At 46.8% G+C, this 24,555-nt stretch overlaps 3 protein-coding genes across 3 annotated transcripts; 2 read left to right on the top strand and 1 right to left on the bottom strand.

The window, feature by feature from the left end:
* The first annotated feature begins 1,315 nt into the window (after positions 1-1,315).
* On the top strand, positions 1,316-13,183 carry LOC135813997 (proline-serine-threonine phosphatase-interacting protein 1-like). The gene is made up of 12 exons (XM_065327044.1): positions 1,316-1,634; positions 1,713-1,813; positions 4,277-4,351; positions 4,777-4,811; positions 6,704-6,813; positions 7,137-7,199; positions 7,451-7,546; positions 8,127-8,252; positions 8,444-8,542; positions 8,902-8,998; positions 11,663-11,860; positions 12,472-13,183. The coding sequence occupies exons 1-12, from the start codon at positions 1,605-1,607 to the stop codon at positions 12,495-12,497; spliced, it is 1,056 nt and encodes a 351-aa protein (XP_065183116.1). The 5' UTR covers positions 1,316-1,604; the 3' UTR covers positions 12,498-13,183.
* Positions 13,184-18,818: 5,635 nt separating this feature from the next.
* Positions 18,819-21,007, bottom strand: LOC135813996 (large ribosomal subunit protein uL11-like). Its single transcript, XM_065327043.1, has 5 exons — positions 20,858-21,007; positions 20,704-20,777; positions 20,428-20,608; positions 19,249-19,445; positions 18,819-18,867 (listed from the first exon to the last, which is right to left on the bottom strand). The coding sequence occupies exons 1-5, from the start codon at positions 20,892-20,894 to the stop codon at positions 18,859-18,861; spliced, it is 498 nt and encodes a 165-aa protein (XP_065183115.1). The 5' UTR covers positions 20,895-21,007; the 3' UTR covers positions 18,819-18,858.
* A 51-nt stretch (positions 21,008-21,058) lies between these two features.
* On the top strand, positions 21,059-24,074 carry LOC135813995 (far upstream element-binding protein 1-like). The gene has a single exon (XM_065327041.1). It carries the CDS (start codon positions 21,158-21,160, stop codon positions 23,693-23,695), a length of 2,538 nt encoding a protein of 845 aa, XP_065183113.1. The 5' UTR covers positions 21,059-21,157; the 3' UTR covers positions 23,696-24,074.
* The last annotated feature ends 481 nt before the right edge of the window (positions 24,075-24,555 follow it).

Here is a 24,555-nt window from a genome sequence, read left to right as displayed (position 1 = left end):
ACTGGATCCAGGATCGGGCGGATGCCGTCAAGTTGGCAAAGGACGCCATGATTGCCGCTCAGGCTAGACAAGCTCAGTATGCAGACAGGGGAAGGGTGCCCAGCAACCTGAAGGTTGGCGACATGGTGCTGGTGTACAAGGATTTCCTAACAACCGCAGAAGCTCGGGATCAGCCTTCACAGAAGCTACGCCCTAAGTGGTTCGGGCCCTACCCAATCATCAAGAAGATCGGACCCAACGCCTATCAGCTGGATCTACCCAGCGCTATTCGGTGCCACCCTGTCTTCAATGTCACTGCTCTGCGCTGGTATGAGCAGAATACTATTCCCGGCAGGCGGCAGCCACCCCCGCCACCGTTCATTGACTTGCACGGTCAGACCAGATACATGGTGGAGAAGATTCTTGACGATCGCCAGCGAAGGCATCAGACTCAGTACCTTGTCAAGTGGCAAGGGTACCCAGACGACGAAGCCACCTGGGAGCCAGAAGGGAACTTGCTGGACGAGGCCGGTAGGCCGATAGTTGCTCTGAGGCGTTACAGGGCGTCCAGGGCATGTTAGTGACACTATGGTTACCGCGAAATGTTACTCGCTCAAATTCAATTGCACGTGTACCTTGAGAATTCCCACTTGATCCTTGTTGTGTTAAGCCATCCATTCCCCTCCTGTTTTAGATTTTCCCCATTTCCGCTATCTTCACTCGCCTGACTGTCCTTGGTTACCTTGCACGGTGCTTCAATTAGATGAGCGTTGTTGGGTTGACACGATTTCATTTGATTATTCCCTTTCCACATATTCCTCGACTCCCTGGAGGCACCTGTGCCTCGCTTAGGAGGGAGGGATGGTGTAACAGTTCCCTGTTAGCGCTAACCTTATCTGCCCTCTAGCTCTGTATCTTGCACCTTTCCCTATCCTGTCAGCACTCGCGTTATCACCTTTAAAATAGGCTTAGGGCATGAAGTGCCCTATATCAGTTGTGTTGCCTTGAGCAAGCATTGTCTTTTCCAAGAATACCTTCAAACGGTTACAGCATGGACTGTACTACTAGCTGTACTCTGGTATATACAGAAGCCTTGCTTAGCTGTACTCTATAGCTCTTGCAATCATGTCATGTTTTTGTGGAAAACTATCGTACAAATAAATATTTTGCGGTTGGCCCATTTCTTGATCAGCTTACTGCATGATATGCACTGTCTCCGCGCCGCATGCATGCTGAGCATGAGCTACTTCAGGCGTGAAAAAAAGACTTTTTTTCATGCGATTCCTCACGAAGCATGCAGTGAAACTGGCTGAAACATCGGAAGCACTTATGCGTCACGTCAGGTCATTTGTGAAAGTGAAGCCTCCCCTTTTTGGTCCCTACTTGGATACCCTGTCTACAACGTCTACACGTCTGGAAGTGTGGTGTGAATCTCACTGTGCATGTGGCATGATTTTTTGGTACTCTCGGGAAACATAGGGCCTCGGTGCGATCTAGAGTTTCCCGTTGCAGTTGTTAGCCTCTGTCAGACAATATGGCCCAGTCGTGACAAACTTTCGGCGAGTAGCTTGTTATGCCGTTGAACTTGCCCCTCAGTTCCGTCAACGGTTTTGCATTCAGACAAGATGAGTTTCAATTTTGAGGACAATTTCTGGGTAAGACTCGAGAGGTTTCCAGATTCAGTGTATAGCAGATATGGAGACTTTCCAATTTGGACTGCTGCTTGCTTGTAGGAGACCGAATTTACCGGAGTTCAGGGTTTCGAGATTCTCCTGAAAAGGCTCAAAGATGGCAAGAAAATGTCACAAGACTTGGAGGACTTCATAAAAGCAAGGTACACGCACATAGTATACTAGCAAACGCATGCAATTACACTAGCGTACACATGCATGTGATTCTTAGTACTTGTACTAAACGGAATGTCAAATTTGTGCATTTACATCCATAACAGCCACATCTTTCTCAAGATTGTGTACATGTATGTGTGTGTCTGTCTGTGAGTTTGTCTGTCTGTCTGTCTGCCTGTCTGCCTGCCTGTCTGTCTGTGTTTGTGTGTGTTTGAACATAATTATGTGTTTTCATTTTGCCCTTGACCGAGTTGTGGCAGAGAGAGAGAGAGAGAGAGAGAGAGAGAGAGAGAGAGAGAGAGAGAGAGAGAGAGAGAGAGAGTGTGTGTGTATGTGTGTATGTGTGTGTGTGTGTGTGTGTGTGTGTGTGTGTGTGTGTGTGCGTGTGTGTGTGTGTGTGTGTGTGTGTGTGTGTGTGTGTGTGTGTGTGTGTGTGTGCGTGCGTGTGAGAGAGAGTGAGTGAGAGAGAGAGTGAGTGAGTGAGTGCTCAATACACCTGGGCATAGAGCCTTACAGGCATAGCATGAAGATCTTGGCTTGCAAGGTGAGGTGCATGTGGTAAAAGCGAACTGCCGAATCCGATGTATCATCTACCCTGCATCTATCCCAATAACCGGAAAAGGGGAGTGGAACGAAAACATTGGTCTTACTGAGCTACCACTTAAGAAGAGGCGCACTAACCATTTGACGACAGTAACTCATGAGCAACGATTGAAGACCACAGAACTGTCTATATAGAACAAACAATGAGCACAGCACAGTTTGTCCATTATCGCCCAGGCTCCAGCTTACTCCAACACCACAAAGTGATGTCAATTATGCCGAAGAGAGAAGCTAGGGAACATGCAGGCAGACAAGAGCGTGGACATCAACACACGCCGAGGTCTGAGTCGGGGCACCAATTGCAGGCAGACAAGAGCATGAACATCACCCCACGCCGAGGTCTGAGCTGGGCACCTAGTGCAGGCACGGACGTAAGTACAATCGCATGTCGCGTATCCGACGGCCTGTCATCTGCCACGTCGGTTACCCAACAGCGCACTGACTGCTCACACACTGTATTTTTGCGGTCCTACTTCAAGTAAATGTGGGCAGTGAGCATCATGAGAAGAAAAAAATCCGACGGGTTCGCGTACCGGGCAAGTCAAGAACAAGGAGTCGTACAACTCCCTGGTCAAGAACCACCTTTCCGCTTCCGTGGGACGCCACCACCCCATGATCAGGCGTCAGATGCGGCTCCTAAACGGTGGGGGAGGATAGGTCAGGTCCACCAACCAGAGGCCAAAGGCCTACATCCCATTTGCCACATCCATGTTTTGCTCATGCCAGGCCACGAGTTCCCAATTAACTGTGGGTCGCAGCACGGTTGGAAGCGTTGGAAGCGGAAGGAGCATCATGAACGTTGCCTTTATGCAACGTTACATACAAGTCTGTCTATATGGATGAGTACGACGACTGTCTCAGGATGATACGGCTGGAATCATGCGCTACAGTCCTTTTGATGTGTGAACAGAAGATGGCGTTTAGCTTCCGTTAACCAGAATATTCATTTACCCAACAAAGTCATGTCCCGAGGGTGCTGGCACGCAACTGTATTATCTGTCGAAATTCTCACCGTCACATGAGCTGGAACTTGCAGACGAGAACGAATATGCCCTGTTGTGTGTGTGTGTGTGTGTGTGTGTGTGTGTGTGTGTGTGTGTGTGTGTGTGTGTCATGTTTTGATGTTGTTGGCACTGGCCCTATCCATAGCTTTCTCCTTTTATTTTTTTACCACAATCACCCTATCTCACCTGTCATCCATCGCATGAACTAAACACACACTGCTGAGGTGGTGATTTACCCTGCAGCATATTCATGCTTTGATGCTGTTATTGTCTGTCGTCCTATTTCACTTCACCCAGCTCACGCATGTGGACACACCATTGGTACATATTCACGTGATGTCACCGACACATGCTGCAGGATATATCAAACACATTCTTTGGATATTGTAGTTAGTAGTCAGTGCTCTCTGATGGTCGTTTCTGTATGAAACTCAGAGTTACAGCAATAACTAACTGCTCTGTTTTACCCTTCTTTCTTCGCATGTGTATATCTGTGTCTACTTGTGTGTGTGTGTGTGTGTCTGTGTGTCTGTGTGTCTGTGCACATTTTGTGTATCCAGGTGTGGGAGTGTGTACATCTGTGTGGGCATGTTTGAATCCTTGTGCTGACCAGCATCTATGTGTGTGTGCGTGTGTACATGTGTGGGTGTATGTGTGTGTGGGTGTGGGTGGGTGTGTGGGTGTGTGTGGGTGGGTGTGTGTATGTGTGTACATGTGTGTGGGTGGGTGGGTGTGTATGTGTGTGTGTGTGGGTGGGTGGGTGTATGTGTGTGTGGGTGGGGGTATGTGTGGGGTGTGGGTGTGGGTGCATGTTTTATTGCACATCGACTATCTTGTTGGCAGGGCAAAAATTGAGGAGACATATGCAAAGGACATGCAGAGACTGGCAAGGAACGCTCATGGAGAAACTGAGCTGGGGTAAGAAATGAGAATTGAGAAATAGGTGTTTGAGATATGATGGGAGTTCGATCATCGCCCATAGTGGATATACGTATGCAGCACATGGAAACTGTGCATGACCAACTGACCGTTGGTCGCACCTGGCTACTACTGAGATCTGGTTCTACCTGAGCACATGCGTTGCTCAACCATACTGCGCTCGGCTGTTAGGTAGCAGGCTGGTAAAACAATTCTAGTGTGACAAGTGTATTGATCTGAGCTTTTACTGAAACTAAACTACAGTACATTGTAGAAAGATGGGCACCGCAATGTGTGCCATGAGTAAGTTCCTGGTATCTGTGTCATCTGCCGACATATCTCATTATGTTTGACTGCTTGATAGTGTAGTACGGTATACAATGACCTCCCTATTTGTACTTTCTGTGTATTCTGTCTTCTTGCAGAACTCTAAGAACGTCATGGGACAGCTTGAAATATGGTACGTACGTGGCCTCACCTTCTGATATTGCCACCCCCTGTTGTGGGTCTTGCTTGATCTTTCTTGTTCTAGAAACGTTATCCTGGTATTTGAATCTTGTTTGAATATGTGCATGCTGCTCAGGCAGAGTTTGTCTAGCGATCCACTCCACTTTTCCAGCCAAAGCTAGAGAGATTTAGAATGAGTGTCACGTTATCCGTGTACAGTCGAATGTCACTTATCCGGTCGCCAGTTATCCGACACGCCTGGGAGTGGTAATTTTATGACTCTCAACAGTAAAATTCTAAATAAAAAATTTGTATATTATACGGTGTAATATGCATTTACTTAAAGTAGATGTGGTCAAGTATGCTAACATGTACATGTATGTGTACATGGAGGAATTCATGAATATGCATGAATACTAGTATATTTGGGTATTGTGTACATAAATCAGTGAAATCCAGCCATATATGCACTAAGAATCAACTCGTAAAAACTCCAAGTCAATCTCCCATTGACACAAACCTCGTTTATTCAACATAATCATATCCTATCCAATAAAAACAGTTCATAAAAACAGCTTTTTAGGATCGGACCCAGTCCGCATAACCAAGAGAGCTAGCTCCCTTGGCTGCTGTTGGAATACTGTAAATATACAAATTTTCGGCAGCTATTGAGGGGTCGTCCATAATTATCGAACTTTTTTCACGAAACGAAATAATTTCGTTATGGGGTGGGAGGGGGTTGACGAATTTCGTTTCAGAAAAGTTTGATACATGTACATGGCCATAGGAGCAGTGACACACTTGCGACTTTTGTTGTATATGCATGTATATGTCAACAATTTTTACGTTCTGAGGGGGAGGGAGGGAGGGGTTGGGTCTAAACTAAAATAATTCGTTTGGTGAAAAAAGTTCGATATTTACGGACGGCCCCTTAATTTCGGCTGTATTCGGCACCGACCCAAAACGCCTAAATTAAAACGCCGATGAAATTTTCACAGCATCTAGATCTGTCGCACTATACCATGCCCTCTACCCCACGCCGAAAATAAATCGTCGCCGAAATGTCAAAAATCGTGAAGTGCCGAAATTTTGCAGCGCCGAAATTTTTGTATATTTACAGTATGCAAGAATGGGCCTTCCAGAGAAGGTCTAACAAGGAGAAGTGGCTATAGTTATGAAATGAACACCGGTAACCATGGAGACAGACCACACTCTCATTATAGATACTGGTTATAAATAGACCGAATAAGGAAAATGATCTGATAGCCTATGAAGAGTAAAAGAAATTGAACCAATGACAACAAATACTCATCCAGCACACGAGTTGTCATAGCAACACAAATAACAACTGTCCACTAATTTTGTTGTTGGAGATTGAGTAGGAGTTTTTACTGGTTGATTCTAAATACGGGACCGAGGTTTTTATAATAGTTTTTATTGGTCATAAACCCTCGGCCTCCTCATTTATTGTATACATAAAAAATGATATCAGTTATCCAACATACCTGATTCCCGAAGTGGTCGGATAAGTGACATTCGACTGTACTTCGCAGTACTCAGGTTGACAATCACATATTGCCTATGTAGTGGTTATTGGCTCGCCCGTAAAGAGAACAGCCCCTGCAACCAACTCACTGCAAGACATACGACAATGAGCCAGTACAGTCTTGGCTAGCATCCTTTGAACTACGGGGTTTTTCATGTGTGCGTTATAGGGTGCGAGAATAAAATACTTTCTTGAGGATTCGATCTGAGCAACTACCTTGAAGTAGTATGAGTCTCAACGTAGGAAACTGGCTGCAAGCTTGCACCGCAGAATTTATCACTACATCACTATACAGTAGTGGCACCCGGCCTGTGCTAAGTCAAAACTTCTGTGTTGCTGTCTTTGTCTTTGTTGGTTAGAAACGGAGTCCTGCAGCAGGGAGCACTTTGCAGTCTCACAGAGGATGTCGTCAGAGCTCGAGAAAGCAGTCAAGGACTTCAAGGAGAAGCAGCGTGATGCGAGGAAAAAGGTACACTGCTACTGATTCCAAGCATGGTGCTTGAGCGTGTCAACGCCAGCAGTAGGTTCCAAGTCAATGCGAATATGTGTCAGTACTTTTCCCAGCTTGAGAAGCTCCATGTTGTGAAAATTGAATTTGGTAGGGGAGGGCTCTCTGATCTAGATGCACGGTTGGACCGCTCCACCCGCACTAATTTCAATATCTATACCAGCTTGATAGTCCTTTCTTGCTGTTGGGATTAGGAGTTCCCTTGGATTGGGACTGTGAGTCGTTTTGGGAAACTGTCACCAACCTGGCCAACGCCCTTCTCAATTTTTGTCCTGCTTTGTTAGATTGAAGATTTAGTGAAGAAGGCACAAGGAACTAAGAAGACGTCTTATCTTAATGAGAACAAGGTAAGGTCATCACACTTCTTGACGGCTACAACTCAGTATGTCCTGTTGTGGAAATCCAATAATCGAACACAGTGACCCGTTTCTCTTTGCTTTGCTCTGTCTCTCTCTCTGCCTCCATCTCTGTCTGTCTGCCTGTCTGTCTCTCTCTCTCTCTCCTCCTCCGTGTCTCTCTTTCTCTCTCTCTCTCTCTCTCTCTCTCTCTCTCTCTCTCTCTCTCTCTCTCTCTCTCTCCCTGTTGTTCTGCTATTCAGGCTAAACAAGACTACTACTCCAAGTGTAGAGCAGCGGACAAGGCCGAAGAAACGGTTTCCAAAAGCAGCCACTTGCCCGCGAAGAAACTGGACGAAGTAAGCCATGACACTGATACTTCTGCACTGAAGAGACCGCAGCATTGAACTCCTTTGTGTGGCAAGCCTAGCTGGTGTATCAGAATTTTTTCAGTTTTGGCAATCTGGTGTGAAGTGCTCTTCCAATACAGTGGTTGCACATCTTTCTCATGTGGCTAAATTTGTATAGAAAGCGCTCATCGCACGTGGCTAGTGGAACCAACATGGTCGACAGCATGTGACCTCAGCATTTTCTGAATGGACTGAAGTGGGAGGCCCATGTAGCTAATCCACTGGACAAAGGAAACAGATAATTGATGCACTTTGCTCAGGTTGTACACTATTAATTTTGAGAGAGTCATCTTTCGCTCTACCCCGGCCTACTATATACTGGGATATTTAAATTAACCCAGTAAGCATCGTGTATGCTCTATGAGTGTGTGTGTATGGGTCGCTGTGTGTGTGAGTGTGTGTGTGGCGGGGGGGGGGGGGGGGGGGTCGCTGTGTCTGTGCATGTGTGTGTATGGGTCGATGTGTGTGTGAGTGACTGTTCAGTTGGTAAGTGGACTAAATTTCTTCTCCTCTTTCTACACTTGCACAGCTGAAAAGTAAAGCGAAACGAGCCCGAGCAGCGGCAGAAACGGCCGATGCTGTCTACTTGGAGGCCGTGCGGACCTTGGAGGAGAACCGTGATTTATGGGAGAAGGACATGGAAGTTGGCTGCAAGGTCAGTACGACGTGTACATGGAGAGGTATCCGCTTTGCTCGTCTTGCAAGCATGATCCTGTCGGTATCCCTAGGCAGTAAATCAATTCCCAAAAGGTTGCATGCTGTTGCATGTTGGGTGACCTCAAGGGTCTGCTGCTGTTGGGGATGGGTGTCTTTAATTTTTGTTCATCTTCCCTCTTGTCTTTGCAGCAACTGCAAGACATTGAGCAGGACAGGATCATCTTTCTACGTGGAATAATGTGGAAGTACTCCAACGTCTGTTCGTCCATGGCTGTTCAGGAGGATGAGGTATAATGATAGATACAGTGGACATTGGATGTAACAACATTTCCTGTAACAACAGGTTGGGCTTCACGACTAATTTCTGTTACCCGTGCCTCATACCTAATCCGTTACAGAGGGGAGTGTGAACACAAGCGCGAAATTCATCTTGCTAAACCTCCATAATATGATGTTTGGTATATAAAAACTGTTCACCAATGCCGGTGGTTGCTAAATGCAGTGCACTTTGTTGTAGCGTGGACTAACGATCACTTACCAGGTGTTCCGTTGTGGTCACTCGCGGAGCTGCGCCATTTTTTACGTGTTTGTTCTGTCTTGGTGAGATCGCCGAATGCACATCTTGCGTTGTGTGACTCTGCTTACAGATGTACGAGACGGTGCGGGTATCACTCGAGAAATGCGACGAGGAACTGGACATTCGCACGTTTGTCAAGCAAAAGGGGACAGGGGGTGAACGACCATGTGAGTCAAACATTGGATGAGTGCATGCGCTCGTACACACCTGTCACTGTTCTCTACAGCTTCATACAGGAATACTGTGGTCCCGTTGTAATCCGGCAACTAAGAAATCTGATTTACTGCTGCAATGTGCATGAAGAGGACATTTTGGTTACTAGTACTGAAAATTATGCTGGTTTATAATGTGCTGGACACCTGTACCGGTCATACATGTCTACCTGGCCTCCTGAACGCTTGCATGTGCTTAGCCATGTTCACTCTTTTCACAGTGTATTTTAGACTTAGCAATGAAGAACATTGGAAAACCAATGTATTGCCGGCGGGGGGGGGGGGGGGGGGGGGGTACTAATACGACAATCGAACATGCTGTCGATGTGCACCTGATTGACGAGTGCATTTGGAAAACGGACATTTTGATTCAGAGTGGTGTTGATGACAGTCAATCTCTTTTCAGACATTTCCCTTTGTAACTCTCAAACTCATGAACTTAATGAGACTACTGTAAAACTGCCCAATGTTTGCGTCACTAAATTTTTGCGATCTGAGGAGCTAGTTCCACCAAAGCACCTGTCATCGAGCAGCAAGGCGATAAGGGCCGGGTTCCACTGCGGCTCCGCGGCACTTGGCCGCATGCAGCGGAGCAGCGCGGTTCCACTGACAGTCACCATTCGCGGTACCGCGGTCGTGCTCCACATTTTTTGATGACGTTTCACCTGCGCGAAATTGAAAAAATCCTCGTGTTCTGGCCTGCGCAACGAATTAAAATTTGAATTTTAAAATTCTCCCGTACACAACAATGCAAAGTGCGGGAAACAAGTCGAGCCGCGACCACGGCTCGCAGTTTTTGATCGAGAATCGTAGCGAAAGCTCGCGGTGAGCCGCGGCCTTGCTGCTCTAGCTCGAGCCGCGGCTACTATGGTAATGATGACGTTTCAAGCCGCGGATGACAAGCAGCGGAGCCGCAGTGGAACCCGGCCCTAACGTCCTGATTCTATCCTTAAAAAAACATTTCTGCGGTCACGTGGAAGACCACGGTCAGTGGGGTGGCCCAAAGCAACGAATTGATTCTGGGTGGCCTGATACAACTGTGGTGCACTTTTGTACGCTACCTTCCGGAGTATTCCTTTTGGCTACGGAAGATCAACCCTTGTGTGTTCCGATTACAGTTGTACCGTAATTCCGTGCTTATTGCGAAATTATGCAGGTTCTGTATATTAAAAATATCCAGTAAGAATTCAAGTAAGATAAGCACGAGCTGAACGTCTCAGCTGTGAAGGACGTTGGCGGATGTTCATGCATGTCGATGACGATACTGGTAAGACCATTGGACAATACGGTCAAACCACGATTCAAGAACGCAAAGCAACATTCCACACAACTTGTGTGGCTCAAAAGATGCGAAGATCAATAGTATCGTATCAATAGTATCAAGAGTACATAACCCCGAGAGTGTGCAACTCCAGCTATGGGGTCTGCGACGGCAGAACTTCACATCACGTGATGAACCCGTACACATTATTTGCACTCTAGCTCTGTGCATGATAGGTACAGGGTTGTACGCAGCCCAGCTTTGGGTACAACTCTCTTGTGGTCACTTTGCACTGTTTGCCAGCATAATAGGCCATTCACACGACGTGCAAACATTTGCACGCGTGTGACGAAGATAACACTGGCAAACCGTGATCCAGTTCACACGGTGCTGGGCAAACTTTGCAACCGTCAATGTATCCATAGTGACCTGAAAATGCCGGGAAATGTTCTATTTTGAATTTTCCCTTGTTCAAGCACTGCATTTGCAGTACGCACTTTCAACAACCGACACTTTTCCTGGCGTGCAAAGATAATCACGAGCAAAAGGGCCTCGGCCAAGATAAAAAATCAGTTGCACGCGTGTGTCCAAGTTTATCGTATCCGAGTAAATATCCTCGGAAACGGTACGATAAAAGTAAGTTTGCCCGTCGTGTGAATGGCCTATAACCTTTTGAAGTATCAAGAGTACATAACCCCAAGAGTGTGCAACTGCCTGCACAACCTCTATGCTGTGCTGCGACGGCAGAACTTCACATCACGTGACATGGTTCAAAAGGTTACACTGGAAAACAGTGCAAAGTGATCACAAGAGAGATGTACCCAAAGCTGGGTTTCGTACAACCCTGTATCAATCATGCACAGAGTGCAAATAATGTGTACGGGTTCATCACGTGATGTGGAAGTTCTGCCGTCGCAGACCCCATAGCTGGAGTTGCACACTCTTGGGGGTTATGTACTCTTCATAGTATCGTCATCGACATGCATGAACATCTGCCAACGTCCTTCACAGCTGAGACTTCCAGTAAGAATTGTTCGTTTTTTAGCCCTGGGCCAAGGTTCGAATTTTGCAGGTATACAAAAACGTACAAGTCAGCGTGCACAGTGGTTCTACCGTTCGGTATAGGTGAACTGCGCGGACCTGCTGTACCATGGTGGCAAGAGTCCATGTTGTCAAAAAATTATTCTTGACAAAGCCTGTATTGATTTTGTGTTTGTTTATTAGCCCATGGGTTTATAAACGATGGTAGGCTTATATCCGAATACAGGCCCGTGTGCCTATATGCACGGAATTACAGTCCTTGTCTTTAGTTCTTCTTTAGCGAAATTGACTCCAACCCTGTCCATGTTGCTTTGCAGTGCCCGTTGAATACGAGAATTTTTACGACAGGTCAGCTGGACCCAGTGTCAGTGGACGCCACCCTGCTGCCTCTCAGACTAACTCACGACCCGCTGCTGCTGTTGCCTCCACTGCCACTACGCCTGGTGCTACAAACAGTCCCGTACCATCCAAGCATCGACTCGCTACGCTCCGTCCAGCTGATAGTGGCGCTGATAGTGAGTAACTCTGCGTGCATCGTGTGTATACGTGTGTGTCCTGTCTTCACCCGCTTACTGAGGTGTGGTGATCCCGTAAGTGCGATAATTTTCAAGTCTACCCGGGGTTTGGGGATTTCAGGGGTGTTGGCCGTTGGGCGGTTCAACAACCAATAATTTATTGATCATGGTGAAAAAGGAGGACAAAATGTTACGAGTTATGACTAACTGTCTACCAACGGAACCAGATCTTATACAGTCAGCGAGTGCGACAAAATGGCACATCCTAGTTAAATTTATTGATCAGTTATTTATTGGACAGTTAGTCATAACTCGTAACATTTTGTCCTTCTCCTTTTTCACAATAATTTATTGAGTCATCTTTCCAAGATTCCTGTTGAATGTCTGTTCCCTTCTCCAGGGAGACCCATGTAACCAGTTTTGGCAGTGAGCAAGTACAAGTGTGTGGTTGTAGGTGTGCGTGTGTGGGGGTGGGTGTCCATAGCAACAGCTTTACCTAAATAGACCGCTGTTTGTGCCCTGTGTGTACTGCAAATCGTCTAGCAACCAGTCTGCTTGTTGTGATCAGGTGTTCCTTGTTGCTGTGAATTGCTATCGTTCTCTTTTCCCAGGTGCGGATTATATGTTAGTCAAGTGAAACGTCGCTGGTCGGCTGAGGGTCCATCCCCCTCCCCCCTTTTTAAATCTTACCAGAGGCGACTTTGCAACCGGAAGGAACGTTGAAGCGTGCCTCGTACTCAACCATGAACTGGTCAATTTCACTCAAACAAGCCCGGCGTGGCGAATGCATCTATATCGCGGAGCACTAACAGCTGCTGCTCTACTGACTGCTATCCTGGAGTTGAGAGTCGTTTTCAGTACTTTATTTCTTCTTTTTTTTGCATTTCGTCCAACTGGACGCTGACAATGGCCGCTGTCCAGTCTCACTATGTTTAGCATTTCAAGCATGAGCTTCCACTTCTGCACTGTGTATAGCCTGCGAGTCCCATTTTATTTTCCTACGGGTATACGGGTATATGGGTATATTATAGCACAGGTACTTCTAGTCACCAATCATAGTTCATGAAATCCTGTTCCTCAACATTTTTTTGATTTTTGAGCATATTCTTATCTATTTTCTGGAAAGATGCCACACACCTCCTTGCGCTATCCATGGAGAAAGTCCCCATTATTGTTTTGACCACATGACATGTTGCAAATGGGGACGGCGCTGAACTAACGGATTAGCGTAGTGATGTCTCATTTCTAGCGTGCTAGTTGTGCTTGCTTCATTGAGGCCGTGCACAACAAGCTTTCCCTTGGAAAGTTGATGTCCGAAATCCAGACCTGTGTGCGATGAGGTGATATGGGTTGCACTGCTAGTCAAACCTGGCCCATGCAGTGTGAAGAGAGTATGGGTACTTGCCTGCATGGGTACATGTACATGTACTGGATTGGGCCCGCGGGGGCATGATCGGCACCACCTGCCGGCACATAGGGCGAAGCTGCCCGAACTGGAGTCAACCCTGCAGGCATGCCTTTTTGTGCATTGCAAGCATTTCAATGCATCTGTCACACATATCTGGGATATTTTATAAATAGGGCTTGAAAGTGCTACGTCACAGCATAGCAACAATTTCAAAAATTCAAAAACTGGATCCACTTGGATCCAGTTTTTGTATGGATCCAAGCACATTTCAAGCGGTCTTACCCACAGCATGGTGATGTAGCCAGTGAAACTGACTGATTTGGCTACTGGGGGCGGGGTTACAACTGGTGGCGAAATAAAGTCACACCTGCATGCGACATGAGTGGGTTGCTATGCACCCACATACTTAGGCAATAGCAAAGTCGCACCTTAGTGGATCCAAAAATAGAAATCTGATGTCAACTTACTACTCCCTGGCCGTTTTGACGTCATCACTTTCAAGCCCTATACTGATTGCACAAGGCGAAAGTACGAAAATATTACTTCAAAGTATGCACTTTTAGTCGGATTCCATAATTATCACACAACTGCCCAGCAGGGAACCCTTAGCTACACATATGCAGGGCTCCCTGCTGATCAGCACATGTACCGTAAAATCCCGCCAGAGCGCCCCTACCTCCTCGACGCTTCAGGTGGGGAGGGGCGGATGGGCGAGTCCTACTTGCCGGATTCAGTGCTACATGAAAAAGTACTCACCCTACGAAAACTGTTCGTGCATCTCGTACACCGACCAAAGGTCAAGAGCCAGGAGTCGGACAGACCCGACAAAACGCAGGGTTTGTGCGATCCCGGGTCAGGAGGGTGGGCACTGTTGCGTACATTTCCAACGGGGTCGAGCACGCGGCTGCAGTGCAGTACGGCATCACAGACTGTGACAGAGTCATACGAGGATACAATCAATCACGTCCCTGACAAGAAGTCAGGGAGGGGCGGATGGGAGAGACGGGGTGCTCTGGCGGGATTTTACGATACTAGCAAGTGTATAAGGTTATACTCTTGGTACTCGAGGAATGTCCCTGAAGATATCCAAGAGCCAGGGAGTCGTAAAATACTTTACGACTCCCTGCCAAGAACACAAATCCATCCCATCATTGCATCATACCAAGAGTTATATACAGTACTTTTCATCATACTCATACTAGCAAGAGTATAATAACCCCCCCCCCCCCCACTTTGGTACTAGGTGTAGGGTCAGGGAGTCGTAAAATACCGGTATTTTACGACTGCCTGTCTAGGACCATAGGCAATGTATTTTACAACTCCGAGGCCAAATGTATAGGATACTGCACTGTTCCGGACTACTGTCACTTCCAATGACACATGGCAATTGCATGGTGACCTCCTTTCGCGACAACGAAATATCTGTCACAAGGCCAATGTCAGAGAAGTCAATCAAAAGACACCCTTAGCAAAAAACATTATGTTGTAACGGTACTACCGTACTAGGGGAAAAAATACTGAGATTTGGGTTTGACCTTTAATAGCAAGATGCACGCTAATTTGAGTACCCTGTTGCCATGAGTATAGCTTTTAATTCACGTGGTACAAACATTATGGCGCTATATACACGGTACAAGGTGAAATGGGTCGCTCTACGCAACATTTGGCCCAGTTTGGCTAAAAACGTACCGTTTGTCACAAAGATAAATCAGCCCCCAAAATGTGTTTACACTGCATCAATGGAGTACACTGAAACGTCTCTTATCCGGGCGCCTCAGATACAGGCATCTCTCTCTCTCTCTCTTTCTCTCTTTCTCTCTCTCTCTCTCTCTCTCTCTCTCTCTCTCTCTCTCTCTCTCTCTCTCTCTCTCTCTCTCTCTCTCTTTCTCTCTTTCTCTCTTTCTTTCTCTCTCTCTCTCTCTCTCTCTCTCTCTCTCTCTCTCTCTCTCTCTCTCTCTCTCTCTCTCTCTCTCTCTCTCTCTCTCTCTCTCTCTCTCTCTCTCTTTTGACTGCATTTTTAAGTTTATCGGCAAGGTGGAGATGAAATTTGAAATTTTTTTCTGGTGAATCTCTGAAGAAGAGCCTTCTCTAGCTTCCTATAATTTTATTTTTACTTTTGGACAAAATTTAAAAAAGTTTTATGAAAGGTCTGTGAAAAAAATTACACGAACCTTTCATAAAACGTTTCCAAATGTTGTCCAAAAGTAAAACTAAAACTATAGGAAGCTAGAGAATGCTCTTCTCCAGAGATTCACCAGAAAACATTTTCAAATTTCATCTCTGCCTTGCCGATAAACTCAAAAATGCAGTCAACAATTTCCCAAAAAAGTTGTACCGCCCCAGCCACCTTAACCTTTAGTTCCTATGGCAAAAACACTACGAATTTGAGGGAGTTGAACCTTTTTGTCTGCGTAAGTGCTTACTCCTCACTGCCAACATGTGTAATCGACACATTTTTTACCAATGGATTCTTTTTGCAGCCTGAACATGTGCAATATGTGCCTAAACACCGATAGGATACATGAGTCGCGCGTCCAAGAACGTTGTTTCCAGGGGGTTAGCCTGGGGCGTTCATATTTTGTTGGGCAATCTGGCTGCGTTCTTAGAAACAATTCGTACTGGATCATATCTATCCCAGAAGCTACCGGAAAACCAACACCACCATTCTTAACTTTAGGCTGGGCTGTTCTTAGCATTTCAGGCTGGACGTTCTTGGGCTCAATGTTCGTCAGCGTGTGACTCTACTGTAGAGGAGTTATCCTGAAATACGGGCAGTGCCCGGATAAGAGACGTCCGAGTGTGCTGAAACTGGGTGCTGCCCACTGCACATACAGTAGAGTCGTGCGCTGAAGAAAGCGGAGCCCAAGAAGGTCCAGCCTGAAATTCTAAAAACGCCACAGCCTAAACTGTCCCTTTGGGAAAACGCGGCCAATAATTCAAAATTCCGTGGGGAAAAGGGGAGTTTTCTGCGGCATTTTCTGTGGTCAAATCAAAAATCTGCGGCACTTTCTGCAAGTTTTCACCCTCCTTGTAGAGGATATGACAACTAGTTGCGTGGAGGAGCACTTTTCACACTATCCTTTGCAGTCACAAACTGACTTGAGAGTGAAGAATCTTGGAGATCCTGCACTAGGCCTTTCCCAAATCGGCCATTTATTTTGGCCTATTCGGCTTTTCGATCGGCTGAAAAAATCGCCAGAATCGGCTGAAAATTTCTGTAAAAGGTGGAAATTCGCATCTTAAGTCGCAGCCACCATTCGCAGATACTAGAGAGGTTCTGCAAAACGAAAATGTGTACGAACTTTCGCTCTACGTCACGAAGTGAGAAACTTCGCACGAACTTTCGCAACTTTGGACGCGAAACTTGCAGGGCACGCGAAATGAACTTTCGTAGGAAGTTTCGTGAGATTGGGTCATGTCGTACGTGCACTTGGCGCGTGCAAACTACGAAAATGTGCAGAACACAAAGTTCGTGCGAAAATTCGTACACACTTTCGCAAGGCCTGTCGCGAAACTTCGTTCGAACTTTCGTTGTGCAGAACCTCTCTACTGGCTACAGAAATTGTATTTGCATGCTATTGAGGCACTAAAACATCAATTTTCGGCGAATTCAGTGCGAAAATTGCGTATTCGGCTAAAAGATCGGTGATTTCTTCAAAACCACTATTTTCGGCCGGCCGATTTGGAAAATGCCCACGAGCCGTGATGCAGGCGCGCACGAGCGGTCATGCCCAGTTGCCCACGACTCTGCAAAACATGTATATTCGGCGATTTCTTGGTAAAATCTCAGAATTCGGCCAAAAGATCGGCGATTTTCTGAAAAGTCTACTTTTCGACCGGCCGATTTGGGAAAGGCCTAGGGCGCCTTTGGTTGGTACGAACTAGAACAGGATTCACCAGAACAGCGCGTTTGGTTGGGACTGCACCTGTTCTGGGTCGGCCAGAACATGTTCTGCTTACTCCAGCCTCGAGGCCGGAGCAGACCGAGCAGTTTCCCTTTTTCACTGTGAAACCTGGCGGGAACATCGATTTTGGTCCCAAATGATCACATGCATACGATTTGGGGTTGGATTCGTTGTACCGTACAAAGTGACCACGGTGACCCATATATAGCCATACACATTATGAAGAATGCACGTACGCGCACCAAGTTTGGCACATTTTTCACAAAAATGTGCTCTGTTTCTGGAGTACCGTTTGGTTGACATGAGGCTGCTCCATGTGCACCAGCTGTTCGATCCTGTTCTAGATCGTACCAACCAAACGCACCCCTATCCTGCACTCACCTACACTGGCAAGATCATGTGCTCAATCAGATCGCAAAGTAGTTTTTCTGCTGCTTTCTTAGTAATTTTACTAATTTACCCTAAAAATTCAAATTCCGCGGGCAAAAGTGTGGATTCCGTGATTTCCGCGGATGATGGCAATTTCTGCGAAATTTGCCGTGACCGCGGAATCGCGTTTTTCCAAGGGGACAGCCTATAGCTAAAGGCCGATTCACAATACAACTTTCTGCGACGCGACACGCGATTTGCGACAAGAAACTGCCAGTCGCGAGCTGTCGCAATGCACCTGTCGCAGAAGTTGAAGAAAGTTCAACTTTTGCGACATACACAAATGAAGTACAGTTTCGACCCTGCGTGCACGTACAGTGCACGTGCATAGTACTACTTGTGCATGATGATGTCGCAAACATGAAGAATTATTGTGAACCGTGTGTCGCCTTCGCAGATTTGTACAACTTTAGCATGAAGTTTCATGCAAGTATACAACTTTGTCGAACAAACTCATGCACCGGTATGACTTTGTAGTGTATTTTCAACATCCTGTACTAATTGCTTGCACATTCCATGAATAACGCGGGTTTTATGCAAAATCACTCGAAAGCATTGATGACAGGCGATAACGCGGAAAATTAGGCGTCTGCGGAACCGCGGTATCAAGTGGAGACAGTTGAATGCAGGAAAAAGAGACTTCACACAAGCACACTTATCTCTTCCAAAATGAACCCATGAAGGCCAGGTTGGATTACATTAGTCACCACTGTAGAAAATCTACTGTACAGGTCAAATGCAAGTACAGTACATACTGTAGTGTCGCGTATAAAAGCATGACTCGAATGGAAGCCGGTTTTTCGAAGCGCGCAGTGGCACAGAAGCAGGATTTGAATAGAAGCTGCTCTTTGCAAAGTACACGTGCAAGTACATGCGTGGCAGTATGCACTGCACAGTGTAGACTGCTGATGTTGGCGTAGAAGCATGATTTTAACCCCGGCTTACACGGCCGTAAGCACCTGCTTTTATACGCGACATTACAGTATACAAAAGTACTAAATATGGAAAATACATGCAACGCAATTTGGACGCAATCGCCGATGCAAAAAGGCATCTGAAAGCATGTGCACAAGCATGGCACTCTGCTCTATTTTCTGACCTTGCACATTTGACGCAGCTGGCAAATTGCAGACGGCATATCCACAACACAGCCTCACACAGGTACCTGGCAATCCCCAATGCTCCAAGAACACTCACACAGAGATCAGGAAGTAAATAAGTTTTATCTTTTTTTTATTGAAGCGTTTGTGGTGGGTTTACTCGTCCTGGAGGAAGAAAGGACACAGAAAGAACACAAACAAAAGGTCAGTATAACAGGTATCTGGGACACATACAATGAATATCTGCACCGGACAAGGCAGTGACAGCACATACAATAGGTCGGCTGGCTAATCAGTAGATCTGTCAAGAAGGTTATTACAAATCCGTTTGAGGAATATAAACTAGCACACGAAGCACTACAGCCATCGGACATTCGGATAGGCCTGTCGCATCATTACCCGCTCAAGTCTGTTGGATGTGGATATGTCGTGTTTCTTGTGATAAAAGCCGTTCATTTATATCTGACGTCATCACTCTCACGCCCAATGGGAGAGCTTGTCAAAGACGTGTTTTATCACAGAGAAAATGCAATAAACAGAACTTACAGGGATGGTGATTTCACCCTGATCGATCTGCTCAATGACATCATGGGCGTCACTGCCCTCAACGGTGCATCCGACAGACTGTGCGGTTCCGAGGATCTCCTTCACAGTTCCACTCAACTGACGAGCCATGCTGCGTGGCCTCATGATGCGGGCAATCTCGATGATCTGCTCCAGCGGGACATTGCCAGTGTGCTTGACTGTAACAAAAGAAAAAAATACACGACACAGACAGTGCGGGCACCGATGTGTTACACTGTGGCAAAAGCATGCACACGTGCAGACACTGTACAATTCTCACATACAATCGTTGTCTGCATTTTTGCAAGCATACACAATTACTGTAAAGCGTGAAATTTTCGCGGCGTTTTTAGTTCGCGTTTTCAGAATCCGGACAGGTTTGCGAGGTTTTAATTTTGCGATTGCAGAATGGCATTCTTGCTAAACCTGTGGCATTCTTGCTAAACCTTTCATGGATCTCCTTTTCGCGCTGTCTAAATTTCGCAATTTCCACGCGGTCGCGAATTTCGCAGAAATTAGACCGCAATAATTTCACGGTTTACAGTACATAGCACAACATACAGCACTGAAACTGGTCTTAGAACTAAATAATGATAAGTTTGTCTGTACAAAAGGTATCTGGCATAATCTACATTCAGGCACTCAAGGGTGTAGGCCCGCCAGAGGATAAGAGCACAAGTCACTGTTGCGAGGCAAATGTGCCCACATTGCTACTGCACTTGGCAAGCAAACAGGCGACTCTGTGACCTCGCGAGTCAAAACCACATCCTAGTACACACTGTTGAGCTTGTTAACAAACACGTACACAAGGAATTATTGACATTACAATGAACGCCGGGGAGCACTGGTAACAGCATACTGTATGGTCTTAGTATGGTCTTACATTATTTTTTATATTTTTTGGTAAAAAAATCCACGATCAACGATTGATTTCAGTAAAAATATCGCGCTGAGTGCAACTCAGTTCAGTTGCCCACCAAACACTTATTTTGTGTCTTTGATATCCCAAGTCATAATTCTACATTGCGACACGCCACACCAGGACATCGTAAAAAACTAGCATTTGGAAATGTTGAGTGAAAAGTCTAGCAAGCATGCGTGCGTACAAGAATTAACGAAATTTAGAATTTACAACACAATTACATGCACTAAAGTACTTACTGTTTTTGACCTTCTTGCGATCACGAGGAGGCTCTTTCAAAGCCTTAATAATCTGCGAGGAGGCACTAGGTACAATGGACACTGCAGCTTGACGGTTCTGGATGGTCAGCTTTACAGTAATTCTAAGACCTTTCCAGTCCTGAGTTGCCTTGGCAATGTCATCACCGACCTTCTTTGGTGACTAAGAATGCATAGGACAAAATGATACACGGAACACACACTCCTCACTACTCTGTCCAAGTGATCAGCATGAACCATGATCAGCAGACTATTTACCAATCCCAATGGACCGACTTTGGGGGCTAATGCCGAAGTTGCACCGACTTCGCCACCAGTCGCGCGAAGATACACTATCAACACAACACGAAAGCAGCTCCAACGTCAAAACAGGATCCATAGGTTTCCTCTCCATCCTGCCTTCCTTGCTTACCGATCTTGATCTCGTTGGGGTCGAATTTGGGAGGCATTTTTCCACCAACAAAGCTTGCGATCTCAGCAACTGCTTTGATGGACGAAAGGCGAAAAGAGGACCTCGCGCTTGCGCGCACACGAACAAAATGGCAACACAAATCACGATTTTTACAAGTTGAGTGGGAAATTTATGTTTTGAAGAAATTGTGTTGGATAGCGAAGTCTGCCGTGAGTTGCTAGCTGTAGGCTGTAGCAGAGTTTTGTTGGTTCTTCGAGCTCTATCTATGCGATTCGAAGAATGCTGTAGATGCAATGAAAAATGGATGTTGGTCACGCATCCAGTGTAAAGCGTCCGCACGATACTATTCATGACGGATATGAGCATCCTGCCAAAAAGGTTGCTGGTCATAATGGAGATTCATCGACTGACTTTGTGACAATTCCTCAGCGCCTTGTAAGCTCAGTAATAGGGCGAAATGGTGAATTGCTGGCAAAATTTGAAGCAGAGAGTGGTGCTTCCATATCCTGTCAGAATCCGCCCTCGAACTCAACAGGGGAAGCTGACGGACATATCAAAATATCCGGATCATCTGCTCAGGTGATACGAGCGAAGCAGCTGATTACGAAATTCATTGGTGTACGTGCTGGTGGAGGTACCAGTGAAGCTGGAATTGCTGGTGCTTTCCCGAAAGCAGTTCCAGGCGTTGGTTTGATTCGGCCTAACATAGTTGCTGGTTTATTGGCTAATGTTGGACTTGCTGGAAGGGGTCTGCAGATGCTAGGGGTTCCAGCTGGATTGGCTGGTCTTCAAGTTGCCCTATCTGCTGCAAGAAATTTGCCAGGTGCCCAAGGTGGTGAAGGTGGACAGCACCCGGGCCCTGGATTTGCACAAGGGCAGGGCTTTAACCCAGCTGCAGCAGCGGGTGCGCCATTGCCACCACTTCCGCCTGGTCATGATCGTTTTGAGATGATGGTGACAAAAAGCAGTGCTGGTCTGGTTATTGGCAAGGGAGGTGACACAATCAAGCGCCTTCAGGCGGAAACTGGATGTCGTATTCAACTTATACAGGATGGTGTGTATGCCAATGCAACGGAAAAGCCTCTTCGCCTCGAAGGTCCGAGAGATGCAGTCCAACTGGCTCGTGCCAAGATATCCGAGATCATCTCCAATGATTCTCAGAATATTTCAGCAATCAATCCAGCAAATAAGCTAGAAATGCTAGTTCCCAGAGAGAGTGTTGGCTCAATTATTGGGAAAGGCGGTGAAACGATAAAGCGGATACAGGCCGAGACGGGTGTTAACATTCAGTTTAAGCCTGATGGAGATGGGGAACTGCCGCCTCAGAGAGTTGCCATTCTGAACGGCATGCCAGATTCTTTACCCAAGGCCAAGGCAATGGTTGAATCTATTGTTGGTGAGCACGGTGGCTATGATGGCTCGGCAGCCACTGTGTCTGTTAGTGTTTCTGTGCCTCCTAAACATACTGGTTTGATCATCGGCCGTGGTGGTGAGACTATACGTCAGATGCAGACTGAATCCGGTGCGCATATCGAGCTAATTCGTGATGCAGTACAGGCGTCCGGTGACAAGGTTTTCTTAGTGCGTGGAACAGCAGAGCAGTGCAAAGCAGCAGAGGGAATGATTCGAAGTAAATTTGAGCAAACAGCGTCTTCCAGTGGCAGCCACCACACAGCTGCACCCGAGGCAGCTCCCACTGCCACAGATGACTCGACAGCTTCATCTATCCTTGCAAATCTCAACACAGAGTCGCTTGTGAAATATATCCAAACTGGCAAGTATGAAGCACCATCTCAGGCTACTCCCTCCGGGCAGAGTGAGGAGCAGCAGCTTGCACAGCTCCAGGCTGCAGGTCAGATGTGGGCCATGCAGAATACGGCTGGCCAACAGCAGGATGGAGCTGCTGCTGCTGCTGATCCAAATGCTGCTGCTTGGGCACAGTACTATCAGCAGTACGCTCAACAGTATCCACAGCAGTACGCTCAACAATATCCCCAACAGTATGCGCAGCAGTATGCTGCACCTGCAGCTTATCCTGCTAACATGCAACAGACACAACAGCCCATGGCTCAGGGGCAATATCAGGCAGTCCCATACATGGGTCAATATGCACCGGCTGCTGTAACTCAATATCAGCCTGTTTCTGCTGCTTATCCTGTGCCTAGTGCTCCTGCTGCTTCTGCACAACCTGCCAATATGCTCCAGCAGCAACAACAGCAGCAGCAGCAGCAGCAGCAAACACAGCCACAGCAGCAACCGCAGCCACAGCAACAACAGCCTGGTGTCATGCCCACTGGCATGGCTGGATCAATGCCTCCTGCTGGCCAAGCGCATGCACCCGCTGCTGGCCAATTTGCTACACAGTATCAGTCAGCTGGGCCTGGCCAGCAGCAACCTGCTCCAGGGCAGCAACAACCTCCACCAGGACCTCCACAGCAACAGGCACCTTATGGTGTGCCTTCGCAGCAGCAACCGCCACAAAACTATCATCAGCAAGCGCCGCCACAAGGCCCTGGCTCCTACTCGTCTGCACCTGCCGCATACAATGATAACTCGTCAAATCCACAATACGTTGGTAGTGCTCCACCGCCAATGGACAATCAGCAGCAGCACCACCACCAGCCACCACACCAACCGCAGCAGCAGCAGCAACCACCTCCACGTAACTATCGGCCACCTCTGCTCAGCCAGCCGCCTTCAGGACCATACCAGCCTGGTGGTAATCCGCATCATCCACCTGGACAACATCACGTGCCTGCTCCAAGTGATGACAATGGCACATACGCTCCTTCTTCGGACCAATCTCGTTGGTCTGCGCAGCCTGCTTATTATGGCTAAGCGACTTGAACTGACTTACTGTTGTGTTCCACCTTGACTTACTATGTTTTGGACACTGTCTTGTATGCAACTGCTATTGTATTCCTGCTGTCGATTTCCCGTGCTGTTCCACTTTAGACCACCAGAGCTGTTTGTTTTCCTTCTTTTTTTTAAATTTGTTTTGGGTCGTGTCTTGTCCTTTTGCTTTAGTACAATGTCGTGTACCAGTTGAAGCTGCATCGTATGGCATGTCTTACCCTTTTGCTCTTTTTTTTACAAAGGGCTCTACCTTTCTGCTATGCATGATGCTGAAGGCTCTGCTGCATTGTACGATGGCCGGTTTGTAGTAGAAAAGAGGTTTAGCATCTTAAATTCGCATTCGATACGAGTTCACATAGTACAGTGCGCTTTTCGGAAGAAGAAAAATAAGGGGTCGTCGCAAAAGTTTTTTGTCGTCCCTGAAACGAACATGATTCATTTGGGGGGGAGGGGGTGCGAGCCAAAATCGCAAGTCGACCGACACTGTACATATGACATGCTCATGCATGCGATTTTCGTCGTCCAGCATAGCAGGCTGTGTTCGTTTCAGAGGGAGGGGAGGGGGTCCGAGTACGAAATAAACGATGTTCGTTTCAGGGACGACAGAAAACTTTTGCGACGACCCCTAAGTTAATTTATGTGGTATTAGCAAGAGTAACGGGGGGGGGGGGGGTTATAATTATACTCTTGGTATTAGTTCTACCAGGGAGTCGTAAAATACTTTTACGACTCCCTGGTTCTACGTGGTTTAGAATAGGCTACTGGGTGTTGGTTGTACTGTCGTAACCCTACATGTAGCGCGGGGAGTCGTCAAATACGTATCTGACGACTCCCTGCATGTA

Source organism: Sycon ciliatum, chromosome 4, assembly GCF_964019385.1.
Source record: "Sycon ciliatum chromosome 4, ocSycCili1.1, whole genome shotgun sequence".
Classification (NCBI taxonomy): Eukaryota; Metazoa; Porifera; class Calcarea; order Leucosolenida; family Sycettidae; genus Sycon; species Sycon ciliatum.
Note: the sequence above shows the minus strand (reverse complement) of the source record. Positions and strands in the feature narration are given on the sequence as shown.

Coding starts and splice junctions, on each gene's coding strand:
- LOC135813995 (XM_065327041.1), top strand. CDS start 21,158: ATGGATGTTGGTCACGCATCCAGTGTAAAGCGTCCGCACGATACTATT.
- LOC135813996 (XM_065327043.1), bottom strand. CDS start 20,894: ATGCCTCCCAAATTCGACCCCAACGAGATCAAGATCG. Junction 20,609..20,703: donor AAGTCGGTCCATTGGGATTG/GTAAATAGTCTG, acceptor ATGCATTCTTAG/TCACCAAAGAAGGTCGGTGA. Junction 19,446..20,427: donor TCGCAAGAAGGTCAAAAACA/GTAAGTACTTTA, acceptor CTTTTGTTACAG/TCAAGCACACTGGCAATGTC.
- LOC135813997 (XM_065327044.1), top strand. CDS start 1,605: ATGAGTTTCAATTTTGAGGACAATTTCTGG. Junction 1,814..4,276: donor GAGGACTTCATAAAAGCAAG/GTACACGCACAT, acceptor TCTTGTTGGCAG/GGCAAAAATTGAGGAGACAT. Junction 4,352..4,776: donor CATGGAGAAACTGAGCTGGG/GTAAGAAATGAG, acceptor GTCTTCTTGCAG/AACTCTAAGAACGTCATGGG.